The sequence below is a fragment of the Cephus cinctus genome, unplaced genomic scaffold, assembly GCF_000341935.2.
Source record: "Cephus cinctus unplaced genomic scaffold, Ccin1 Ccin1_scaffold0060, whole genome shotgun sequence".
NCBI classification, from domain to species: Eukaryota; Metazoa; Arthropoda; class Insecta; order Hymenoptera; family Cephidae; genus Cephus; species Cephus cinctus.
The window spans coordinates 40,863-54,136 of NW_014332803.1; the positions used below are offsets into that span (position 1 = coordinate 40,863).

General features: G+C 43.3%; 1 protein-coding gene across 1 annotated transcript in view; it reads left to right on the forward strand.

Annotated features, from left to right (window-relative positions):
* The first annotated feature begins 3,456 nt into the window (after positions 1–3,456).
* The window catches only part of LOC107268595 (histone-lysine N-methyltransferase set1), an 18,864-nt gene continuing 9,046 nt past the window's right edge, over positions 3,457–13,274 (forward strand). Inside the window, exons 1-4 of the mRNA XM_015741525.1 lie at positions 3,457–3,469; positions 3,594–3,655; positions 3,731–3,843; positions 3,910–3,973. Of these exons, the coding sequence (XP_015597011.1) occupies positions 3,467–3,469; positions 3,594–3,655; positions 3,731–3,843; positions 3,910–3,973 (242 nt within the window). The 5' untranslated portion in view covers positions 3,457–3,466. The remainder of the gene's footprint in view (positions 3,470–3,593; positions 3,656–3,730; positions 3,844–3,909; positions 3,974–13,274) is intronic.

Consider the following 13,274-nt stretch of genomic DNA (forward strand, 5'->3'; position numbering starts at 1 on the left):
TTGGCTGTAATCGATTTAACAAATAAACATTACTATTTGATATAGCTACACATACGCTGAAACGACTAAGAAAGACTCAAGTACAAACTTTGAGCCTCTCTCGATCGTTTCAAATTCTTTTACTTCCTCAAAGAGGAATCTTTATTTTCATGAGAAAAAAATTTTAAACATGATAAAAGATTGTCTAATCAATTTGAAAGGGAGAATAATTTCGAAAACAATTCCCAACCTTTCAAGGAAGATGGGAAAATAATCAGAGAAACTAGTGATTTCATAAGAATCATCGCCAAAACAACGAAAAGATATGAACATTAGCGGTGTCCCAGAGAGAAGATAGGGAAAGAGTAACGAAGCGAGAGCGTCTCACTCAAAACAATCGGCTCTCTCGCTTCCACCAATACCTTGTCCACCGTCAAGGAGTTTGTGCCGATACAAACTATGAATTGAAGGAAGACGCTCGTATACGCAGGGTGCAAGCGCGTGAGCGAGATGCTCTTATGCGTGTTTCAGGGACTTGCTGCGCTACCACTAACAACGAGTGAGAGGGTCTTATAAGGAACCGTCGCTAGGACTGAGAGAGACGCTCTTATACGGGACTTCTCCGACTCGTGACAGACGTTTCCCGGACCAGGGGAAAAGGCTACTTCTTCCCTGAACTTCTCTCTATCTTATGTATGCATATATGTGTTGTAACAAAAATGTTACAATAAACTCCTCCCCGTCTCCTGGCTCGGGGTCCCATAGGCCTCGAGTATAGCGTCTTAGAGTTAAGTATTGTTAATTGCGTTTATTTAGTGTTTTAGGCTTCGTGTATTTAGAGTTAAGACCCCCTCCCTGCACCCTTCCCTCCCTGTCACCCTTCCCCGTAGGGTACTGGCTCGGGGACCATCTTCGAGGACCCACAGCCAACACCAGCAGGAAGGACATCAACGTGGACCTGCCACGAGGGAACAGCATCCCTGAATGGACCGCGAGAGCGGCTACGTCGCCGAGGCAGCGGAAGGCAGGGATGGCATGGGTAGGAGGACCAACAGATGATCGAGACTCCTGTGGGATGATGCCCGCCAGCCCGCCATCATCGCCACAGTGATGAAGCCCCGGTGCAGTCCCGTCACACGGGCAGGAAAACGTCCCGTGTGACAGCGGCGGAGCCCTCTCCCTCCGAGACCGCAGACGTGCCCGGGAGGATTGTGACAGGCCTGGAGGCCGCCATATTGACCGGCGCGCGCAGCCAGAACGCGCGCCGGCAAAGCCAGCGCCGTGCAGCCGCCATGAGGCCCTGGAAGGCCCGGCGGACGACCAAATTCGAAAAGGACCAATGCCCTGCCATGCCGGAACTGCCGACCAATGCCAAAGCGCGTAGCCCTCTCAGCTGGGCAGACCCACCAATCCCCGAGGCCCTGGAGGCCTGTGACGGAAACAACGAGGACCGGAAACACCGAAGAGATCTTCACTTCGAGCCAGGCCGTTAACGAAATAGCGAGTAGCGATTGTGTGCGAGAATAGTGGTTTCTTTTTGTATTTGAGATTGCGAGTGATAGTGAGATTGCCCGATAGTTTCTTTTTGGATTATAGTGTGACGAGCGAATTGAGTGAGTAACTTTGAGTGATTGAGCATTCCCTATTAGCCATCCCTTCCCTATCACCCCCTTAGAGGTAGCATTGTAGATTTTGTAAGTCCCTTCAGGACACCGCGAGTCGACCCACGTGGTCCGACATCCTTCTAGCTATTATTGTACTTGCGACGGGCCTTCCGCCCACCAACTCGAGGCCCGTGGTATATTGCGTGCGTCCCATTTTATTTTGCGCCCCTTTTTGGGAAAACCCCCGTGCCCTCTCCCTTCCCTTTTCCCCTTTTGCGTTCAAACCGAGGTAATTTAGTAAGAAGCCATTTTGCGTTCGGGAACCTTCTTCCCTGAGACACCCTCACCTCTTCCCCTGCTAGCCGTGCCATTTCAAGTTTGTGTAAATATTCGAGGACCTTCTGAGGTCACTCGACGGTGCTACGCCGAACAAGTAGCTGGCGCCCAGTTGTTGTTTTCTCCCTCCTGTCCCTCCTGCCCCCTTGCCAATACCCTACTCCCTCGTCCCCTGAGTCCCCTCACCCACTAGCCCGTTTAAAGGTCCCTTACGACAACGCGTGCTCCTGCGTGAGCCCCGCGTGTTACTGCTTTGATTTCGTGCCTAGTTTAGTTTTGCGTATTTCGAGTGACACCATTTGCTAGTGTCGTATTTTTGGATTTCTGTTATTTTCTGTTTCTTTTGTACCCCGACATTTGCTTTATCAATTACATCTTCTTTTCTTTCTTATTCTAGACCGTGTCCCCTTTCTTCAGTCCCCTACCCCCTCTCCCCTAGTATTGCGATAGCTGCATTTGCGAGACCCTGGGCCCTTTTTTGAGGCCCAGTCCGTCACAAATTTTGGCGCCCAACGTGGGGCCCGATAATATCAGAAGTAGATTCACCCTCCTTCTGAGGTCCCCTCCCCCTAAGTGCTCACCTCGGTACCCCTCCTCTAACCCCCTACCTTTCGGACGATAAAATGACGGACCCTAGGTTTCTAGTTTCTGTTTGAGTATCTTTTTCGTTTCTATTCTTTTCTTTGTATTGGCATTTTCATTATTAATTATATTCTTTCTATTCTACATCGTGTCCCCTTTCTTCGATTCCCTCCCCCTCTCCCGTAGTTTTGAGATAGCTGCATTTGCGAGACCCTTGGCCCTTTTTCGAGGCCCAGTACGTCACAGTGTATAAACATTCAAAAGTTTAATAATTAAATTTTTTTTGAAGTTGGTATTGTGCAAACGCAGAATGTGGTTCGGTCTGTCCGGGTTTTATCGCCGGAGACGATCTAATGTTTTCGATTCTAATGTTTTTGTATAAATTATTTTGAATTAATTTATATGATTTTTATTTATTATTCTTAAACTTAAAAAATGATTCGTTAGTAATTTATTCGCATTTTCCCTTTCAGGTTTTTACATATTTCGTTTCCAACATTTTCAATCTCTTTTTATTAAGGCTGCCAATTATATTACATCTCAATTTAGTACTAATAAACTATAAAATAAAAAATTGAACTGTATAACAATTTACCTGTATATTGTACCCAAACATTATGTCGAGGATCGTCGGCCTGCGGAAAACGAAAAAGATGCGATCCAGTTGATATTCGCCCATTCGTACAACCTTTATATGCACAACGATCGTAAATGCGCTCCTTTTTATCCATTACTGTTCAATTTTTCACTAAATCACTTCTTAATAATTAAGAAATTAATTAAACCCGTCCAATATCTCGGTCTAGCGAGATCACGTACTGGCCACTTCAACACAACAGTCTAGGAATCTGACGGATCGAGTCTGAACGGGCGTCTGCAACAATGTTGCTAACTATCGCGCGACTAGCAATACACATTGGGGCCTGCAGCGTCAGATCGTCCGCAGTCCCAGAGGCAGCAGCATCATGGTAAGTAGCTCTGAAATAATTATAAGGAAACAAGACGCAACACGTCTCTTGTTTATTTTATTACTATGAACGATATTGCGAGAGAGAATATTGTGAAATAATAGAAAATGATTTTCCTTTTCAGTCTAATTCATCATTAGAAGAAGAGATCCAACTGCTGAAAGCAGTTCTTGTTACTGACCAGTCGTATGTATTTATATCGGTTACTGAAAATCATTTAAGAACAGTAGCCAATAATATTAATATATTTTATGGTTATAGCACTGCTATGGAGCTCGTTAATGATCCGGGACCAGCACTAACTCCGCCGCTGCCACCTCCGCCGCCAACACCTCCGCCACTGACTCCTACATCGCCACCACCGACAACAACTGGTATGTATCGATAAGTTCATAATTATTCATATTCTAGTTGTATATTTTTTTCTTAATTTTTTAAAGGTAAGACGAAAAAAAATTGGCGCTGGAGGAAGCGAAGGGGGGGCCAGCAGCAGCAACAGCAACAGCAACAGCAGCAGCAGCAGCAGTAGCAGCAGCAACAACATCAGCAGAGGCGTGGGCGGGCGCCTCAGGGGGAGAGGACCCGCAGCCGCTCTCCTCGCCGCCCACGGCAAGAGGAAGTCACCCCTCATGAGCGAGCCTTCCAAATTTTAATTGAGACTGTCCTCCAAAAAATGTCGAGGGAGCACAAATAAATTGAAAGTCAAGAACTACATGAGTGACTTTTTATTTTCTTCTGACAATGTTAGTAAATAAAAATTGTAAGAAAAAAATGCCAAAATGATCGAGAAAGGCTTCAAGTTCTTTGGCAGCTTTTCTCGATCGTTTCGGCGTTTTGTGTGCCTCTTCGGAGTTCAGACAGTGCGGGTTCGATCCCGATGACAACCTTTTTTTAAAAATATTTTATATAAGCTTGAAATAAACTTTGGGCAACCTAGAAAAGTTAAAAGAGAGGAACCTTAAAAAATAGTATAGGCCGATCGTAGTATAGGGCTACTGGGGACCCGCTACGTTAAATAATGGGAACTCATCGACTGCGGCACCTCTTGGGTGATGTGGAAGCCCGCAGGTTGTCGTTGTTATGCCTTTATTGTAATAAGATAAATAAATTAATTGGATATACTCTTTAATCTGTTAATCCCATTTGCAAAAGCATATTTTTTTTATGTAAAAAAAATGCTCTCCATAAAGGGGTCTCGAACCATAGACCTAGCGATTCGTAACCGGGTGCACTAGCCAGACGCCAGAAACATCTGTTTGGTTTACTTTTTTCGGAAGTTGTATTTCTACAATTTCATCGTTTATTCAACATATATTTATTACATATAAGCAGAATAATATGAAGATGCACTCCAGTTAAGAACTTTTGCGCCACCCTTTTCCACGTGGGCGAACAAAAGAGAATAAAATAAACTTCGGGTAACTTAGAAAAGTTCAAAGAGAGGAACCTTGACAGATTATTGACTCAGCTACGATGCTCGTTTAATACTAAATTAAATTTATTGTAGATATTTATCTATGATATTTCAAAATTTCTCTTTGAACTGTTCTCGGTCGTTTCATTTACCAACGAATTTCGCCATTCATTTTTTAATGTTCATTTTCGGCATGATAAGAGGTAAAGAGTGAAAACCAATATTTCTATGCATTTTTTATAACTGAAATTTATTTGAATATACACATTTGTTTGCGCATTACGTCCATACAAACGTTTAGGGTTCAGGGTTCGGTTGGACTGAAGACCTTGCTGCCCCGCCTGTTTGTCAAGAACGGTTTGTGAGGGGCGGCAACTTTTTCCCCACCACCGAGCAATTTATTCATTTTCGCTGACTGCAATACCGACTGGAACGATGATCATGACCCGGGCGGCTACGCGAAATCTGTAACATCGACAGAGGCGATGATCCCGAAATCCTACTCCCGGACTCGCCGCTACGATTTAGCGCCATGCTTTTGGTATCGCCTAAAACCGGAGCGTTGTACATCTCCCCACTCATCTCTGAGATTAGAGTAGAGGAGTCCCATCTCTGTACATAAGGTATGACACCGAAAAGCTGTTAAAATTGAGGTTGCCCGAAACGACACTTGCGGCGCTGACTCCGCTAGTGAAACCGCCGATAGTGGAGAGAGTACCGGGCGAAAAGATATACATATTGTTACGTTCCACTCCTTATAATTATAAATGGCAAAACACATTAATTTCTTCTACACATTATAATCATTTAATTATATAATCATTAATGTAACATATTATTAACGTTACACTAATAATATTAAATATTGTATTTTACCTTGTTAAAATTGAACGATGATAAATAAACGGATAGGCCTGAATCTTCTCGGATGACATTCAAGGAGATTCAAATAACGGAGTACGACTTGGTATGTTGATTATCGGAAAAGGGTTAGCTATCAATCGATATATTAAGAATTTTTGAAGAAGGGGAGTCACATTGACTAATCGGAAGTAGTTTTACTGCTATAAAAGGGAGTCAGAAGTAGTATTGGGTGGTATTTTAGAAAGAGACTAAGAGTGCAACATCAGAGTTGTCGAGTGTGTCGTGAGTAAAGTCAAAATATACCAAGTACCTCTAAAACTTATCCAAGTTACCAAAATCAGAGTATTCACAATTACTCGTAACCTTCCCGGATAGAACTGAAGCCGTTGTATAGGGCCTCTATCCATCCTTACTATTTTCAAAAAGGTAGAACTGAAGCCGGATCTTGGGCCTCTACCTTATCCTACCAAATCATTAATACAAATCGAAACTTCGATCAACATTCCATACATCATCAGAACTTGGATAGGACTGATTTGCGCTGAACATCCTACTAGAGATTCGATCGGATACTGAAGGAATTCCAAATATACTTCTTATTCAAAATCTGAGTAAGTACAGACTTATGCCTAAACGAAGTGGTAGAAAAGTTCAGTTATGTAAAATATTCAGACAATTAAATAAACTATATACTCAAAAACAAACAAAACCAACGAGCCAAAAGGATCTTGTCGCAATAGAATATCAAGTTAACGAACAAAACAATTCTATTCAATACTTACCGTGGAAATTGATTCCTATAGAATTTTCAAGTTTACCAAAAGATTTACCTACTGAAGAATCACTTAAAAATAGAATATTTCCAGATCCGCGGAGACATATCTTGAGAAATTATCACAACTCCAATTCATAAAATTCGTTAGGCCTTGTATTAACACGTGGACGTACTGTAAAAGTAGACCGGACCAACGAATCATCCCTTATATTACAAACTTCATTTACGATTGCTTGATTTTCCGGATTTAGCAATCATAACAATATATATATAATCTACATGGCTTCAATATCTTGTGACGTACTGGACCACGAGGAGGGCCCAGGGTCTCGCAAAAACAGCTATCTCAAATACGGGCGGGGGGGGTCTCAAACAGAAAGAAGGGAACACGTGGTAGTAGAATAAGAAAAGAGTATAATTAACAAAGCAAAGTACAGTAATAAATGTCAAACCAAAAGCTATCAGAACAGAAAAGAAAAGAACAGAAAAGAGAAGAGAATACGGCGGCAGATGAGTGCACGCCCTGTCACGAGTCGGCTCGCGCGGTCGCACGCGGCCTAGGAAGAATTTAAAGGGACTCGATGGTGTGAAGGAGGTTTCGGGGATGGAGGGGGAATTTATGGGCGCCAGCTACTTGTACGGCGTAGCACCGACGAGTGACCCCGAAAGGTCCTCGTTTGTTTACTCGACGGAATATGGCTTGGCTAGCGGAGGGAGAGGTGAGGGGGGGGGTTTCAGGGAGGAAGGTTCCCGAACGCAAAATGGCTACTTTATAAATTACCTCGGTTATGGTATGCGGGGAGGGCAGGTGGTGGAAGAAGGAGGGTACGGAGGGTTATCGGGGAAGGGCGCAAGATACTAAAATTAGGGCGCACGCAATATACCACGGGCCTCGAGTTGGTGGGCGGAAGGCGCGTCGCAAATACAAAAAGAATCACTAAAAGAATTCCGGACCACGTGGGTCGGCTCGTGGTGTCCTGAAGGGACCTACAAAATCTACGGCGCAAATGCTAAGGGCGGAGAGGGAAGAAAGATTCCTTGCCGATTTCCGGTCCTCGCTGTTTCCTTTGGTTGGCCTCCAGGGCCTCGGGGATTGGCTGTGGCTTCTCAGCTGAGAGAGCTACGCGCTTCGGCATTGGTTGGCAGTTCCGGCATGGCAGGGCATTGGTCCGTTTCAAATGGCTGGGTTGCCGGGCCTTCCAAAGCCTCGTGGCGGCGGCACGGCGCTGGCTTTGCCGGCACGAGTGCTGGTTGCGCGTGCCGGTCAATATGGCGGCCTCCAGGCCTGTCAAAATCGTCCCGGGCACATCCGCGGTCTCAGAGGGAGAGAGCTCCGCCGCTGTCACACGGGGCTTTTTCCTGCCCGTGTGACGGGACTGCACCGGGGCTGCATATATTGGTGGTGATGGTGGTGGCTGGGCATCCATCCCACGGGCGACTCGATCAGCTGTCTTTCCTGCCCATGCCATCCCTGCCTTCTGCTGCCTCGGCGACGTAGCCGCTCTCTCGGTCCATCCAGGGGTGCTGTGTCCTCGTGGCAGGTCCACGACGGTGCCTTCGTTGCTGGTGCTTGTTGTTGGTCCTCGAAGTTGGTCCTCGAGCCAGTGGCCTACAGGGGAATGGTGACAGGGAGGGAAGGGTGAAAGGGGGGAATCTTACGACTAGTGATAACAAACCTAGAACACTAAGTACGCTCGATTAACAATATTAACTATAGAACCCAATACCCGTGGCCTATGGGACCCCGAGCCAGGAGGCGGAGGGGAGTCTGTAGTAACATTTTTGTTACAACGGATAAAGAAGGCATTACGGAAAATTACCAAAAACAAAAATGCACTTATAAATATCGAGCATAAAAATAATGATGAGCATATAAAAATGAACCAATTATTTTCTATAGTGAGATGAAACGAATAATGTATCTGGTTAGGGATTTTTTTTTCATTTAATTTTTACCATTCAAGGCTATGTAAAGGTAACATTTTTAATACATCGAATTATCAGAAAATTGTGTCGAGGTATAATTTTAATTCTAAATTATTTTTTACATCAGAACATACTGATAATGCGAGATATTAAAGATACAATTTTCTTTCCATAGGCTTGATTCAAAAAAATTTACTAACTTGAATCAGGCTACTCAAAAGTGTATGAAACTAACAATTTCTAAGCAGATACACTATTTGTCTCATCTCACCATACATATGTATAAAATAATTGTGTGGGTTTTTTACGCTTCTCATTTTTTTAGCCGATATTAATAAGTGCAATTTTTTGGGACATAAAATTAAAACAAAAAATGAAATGGAGAAATGTATCTATGTTAGAAATGCAAAAGCGTTAAGCGTTAAGCGAATGAAACGAGATTTTTCTCCATTGCTGTCAATTTTTCTCTTACGTCTTCATGAGAGTCCGTATCGCAACAAGTGAGGCTGCTTAGTTCCACCAGCTATGGATTATCATGTAATTATAAATTTTCATTAAATTGAGCTTAATCCGTCCACAAAATATAGATTAAGAACTCATCATTCCTTGCACTTGCCTGCAAAAGCCAATCGCAGAAATCACTTTTTTTTGAAAATCTGCTGCAACTAGAGCTTGAACACGCTAGACATGATAAGGATGTTGATGGTCTTTCTTTAATACGTTCCAAATTTGTGAGTGACATATTCCAAATTGCGCACCAGCTTTTCGAGTGCTAGTTTCCGACTGGTTGTGAAAATGTTGTAGAATTGCTTCTTCTACGCGAGGAGTTCTCTGAGTCCGTGGACGTTCCTTATCTTTACCAACGGATTTAAAATTTCCATATTCCCGAAGGTTTCGCTCAGCTCGTGCAATTACACGTCTATCGGGACGTCGGCGTGTAGGAAATCGCGTTTGATATAAATTGGCAGCAGCAGAGGCATTACCGTTGCATGCTCCTAGTGCCATGATCATATCAACATACTCGTTATTTGAATATTCTACCATTGTATTGAAGGTATTGTAGTTCTTTAATGAAAATTTTGTAACGACTGTGAAATTTGGTAATAATAGCGACAGGAAATGTAATAAACATTGCTGCAAAGGTCATTTTTGGCCAGCCTGTTTAACGAAGCGTTTATACTTGAAGTTCTTGGAAAACGTAAATGAATAACACAAAGTATAAACACAAACTCAGAGACAAAGTGGGGGCTTGAGACTACAGAAGAACTGATATAGTCCGTACGTTGAAAAATAACTAGATGGGCTGCGCGCGCAACGAACTTTGCCTGCAATTATTTTGAAAATGACGCTCTAATTAAGAAAAAACTATTCTGAAAAATCTTCTTATTTTCTACAAAGGTATCACCTGCTTCTCGGTTGTACCACCATTTTTTGTACACCCCGTATATATACTGTGACGTGAATTTTTGACAATCAACGCCACAAACGACCCGCGAGAGTAGGGAGGTAGGAATTAACTGTTTAACGCTCCAAACGTCAGTCCTAGGTTAAGGCGCACAGATTCCTTAGTATTAAGTCACCCGCCTGTCGTCCGCTTTCATGTTTCTTTGCTTGGTTTGATTTGCATACTGCTTGCTTTCTTTTTCTTTTTCTTTCTTTGGATAATGTATGACGCTTTGGTGAAACCGATTGGTGTGAGAGCTCGTGGAACAATGCCGAACAACAGGGGAAGTGAGGAAAGAGGCGCTGATTTTTGGTGACCCTTGGAGACCGACTGCCGCCGCTTCACGAGGAGGGGATGCTGCATCCAAGGAATCAAGAGAGTCCAGAGTACCCGGGAACGGGCTCATGCTTTCGTCTGCCGGCCGTCCAGCTGGGACGCCCTACGATCGACGCCGCCCTCGCCGCCGACCAGGAGTTGACGTGTTCTCCTCGTCCTGCCGCGGGGCCGCGAGAATATCTACGGCGGGCTCATGCCGATGTACCGCCGGAGACAGGGAGGGAGAGCAGCCAGCACCGCGGACTCCCGCGCTCCCTGGACAACGAACGGACCGCAGCACCCGAAGACTCCCGAACGTGCCGTATTAAATCTTTATCTTCAATTCTTTCAGTAGCGCCGCGCTTTTGGGCGATATTTCATATTATAATTTCTTGATGTCTCGCATCTTGTAGTTGCTGTTCATTGCTCATAGATTTTCCGAATTATTTAATGGCTGAATATTGAGCGACCTCTGGCCTAATAGAATCTTAGAAATCCTTTGTTCTCGAGGTATCCGCTCGACCCTCGCGGCAACCGCGTGTGTTTTCGCCGGCCGTATTTGCCGTTCCTTCTGAACACGGCCAATTAATAGCCACAATGAATATTCTAAAATAAATCTATCATATCAAAAGGGGTTTAAACAGGCAACTATAGGATGCTTTTAGTTATAATAATTATATCGTATGCTCTCGCTATTTATGTGATTTCTTGGTGTTATCTATTATGTATTTTGTATTTGTCGCGTGCTTTGCTGTTACTTTTCGAATCTCCGGGTGCCGCGATTGACTCTTTCCTATTCGCGTAAAGCTCTGTTAAAATCTAGAGAATTGTAGTCGCGATTTCGCCGAAACCTTTGTTCGTGATTCTTATTTATTCTTGGGACCTGCCTACGTTCGTGATCCGTCCTATTTATCTAGCGCCGTCTGTGAAAATATAAAAATAATCGGTTTAGTCTCCAGAAATTATTGTCAAGTTAAATTGCTAAGGACGGCCCTGTGCCGCGAGCGCGTCACGAGCCTCACCGCTCCCCGCGAATACACGCTAAGCTCGCGCCTACAAACTCGCCGAACTCGCCGCTCACGCGTGCGCCGTCAACCGCGCGATATCCGCCGTGCGAACTTTAGCGAGGAGCCGTATAACGACTCCGGCTCCTTCCAAAATTATTATAAACTATTTCGGAGACTATTGTCTAATATTATCTGTCCGATTGATGTTCGTGGAGTCGTTCCGCATTGTTAGCGTCTTTTGCGTTTATCTTTCCGCGTTAGTTTAAGTTCATTCGTTATTGTAATCTTTCCGCATTTCAGTAAATTCATTAGAGCGTATTATTTAGTTTGGCGAATCTTGTACCTTTAGAATCCGTAGACTTTGCGTTTTTGAATTATATAAAGTCACCCTTTCGAAGTTCAATCGATATAATTAGTAGATTTCCTTACTTATGATTCTCCGTTTGCTCATAATTCTATTGCTTGCTTATCTATACTTACGTTTTTCTTTCCGCATGTATATTATAGTAATTTCCTTAAATTAACTTCTCTTTGGTTTATATAGAATCTTTTTCTTGGCTTTGTTAAATTACCATAAGACTATTGTTACTTTGAATTGATTTGCTTTGCACCGATCTTGGTTGATAATTTTTCTTGCCGCATGTATTTGGCTTATGTGAATTTTCTTTTGACTATCTTTCTACTTGCTTTTGATGGCTGATTATAAAATATAGCTCTGGTGCGTTAAATCAATATTGTGCTTTTCCTGCTTTATACTGATATTCCTCTGTTCCCTGCTTGAACGCCACGACGCTTCCGACTAACTAGCCACCGGACAGGGCATTTGGTGCATTACTGTTTAGCGAGTCTCTCTCCTCCGCTGCTTAGTGGACATCTTACGGATCGGCTGTTGTCTCTTGGTGAATCTCGTAGTGAGATTAGGTTTAGCGACTTTGTGAACGGGTGGCACGTCTTAGGACCGTTGGCGTCGCCTCCGGATCCGTTAATTTCTTGGTGATAATTTTGTGAACGAGAGACCCGTTTTAAGTTGTTGGCGTGGTCCTCGCTTCCGTAGTATTCGTGTTTAGTTTTAGTGTAACCCGGCCTTTTCCGAATTGGGTAAAGTATTTAGTGACAAAGAAAGTGCGTTGCACTCGTGGTACTCCCGCAAGGGTTACCTGGCGCCCAATCCGTGATTTCGTGTTGGTGATAGGAGGTAGAGAGAGAGAGGACCATTGTGGGTCGTTTTTGCTAACGGGAGATCTATTGGCCACCGATTGGTATTTCGTTTTTGGGTTGGTTTGGGAAAAATCTTAAGTAACAAAATTTGGTGCCCCTTCGGGGACACGGAAAAAAGAGATACTACCGTTGCAATATACAGTAATGCGCAATTGAAGTGGAACACTTGAATTTTTGTGTATCTCTACGAAACTATGACCGATTTAAAAAAACCAAAGATACATTTTTTAGGAAATTTCCTTTCCGTTCGAATGGTAAAGGTTTTATCCCGATCGGATACAAAATGGCCGAATGGCAGGGGTTGGAGTGAAAAAGTGCATTTTTGAACTTTTTGAAAATTTCGAGATCTAGTAGTTCCGGAAGGAAATTTATATTTCTAATCAGGGAACGAGAGAGAGCATCCTTCGGCAATAAAAAAAACACCCCCATTGAACCCCTGTGGGATGTGAGATGAGATTTTCTTATTTTTCACATTTCTTTTATTCTTAATTTAAATTATGCATGGTAATTGAGAGGTTTAAGATGCAAAAGAATAAGAAGAAAAAGTAAGAAAAATAACGTGAAAAAATAATTGAATAAAATAACCAATAAATAAATAAATAAACAAATAAAAGAAACAATGAAAAATAAAAATCTTAAACAAATTGTTTTAATTATTATTTTTAAAAAACTTCTAGTATGCGCCATTGTCAGCGCGGCGGATCGTACGGTCCTGAGCGGTTGCCCCGCTACACGTCTCTCCGCAGTTCGGGCGGCCAACTACCCCACCACGCGCGCCTAGCGATTGTCTCCCGAGTATCTCGAGCGAAACTCGCAAAATTTAGGCGTTTTTTCAAATTAAA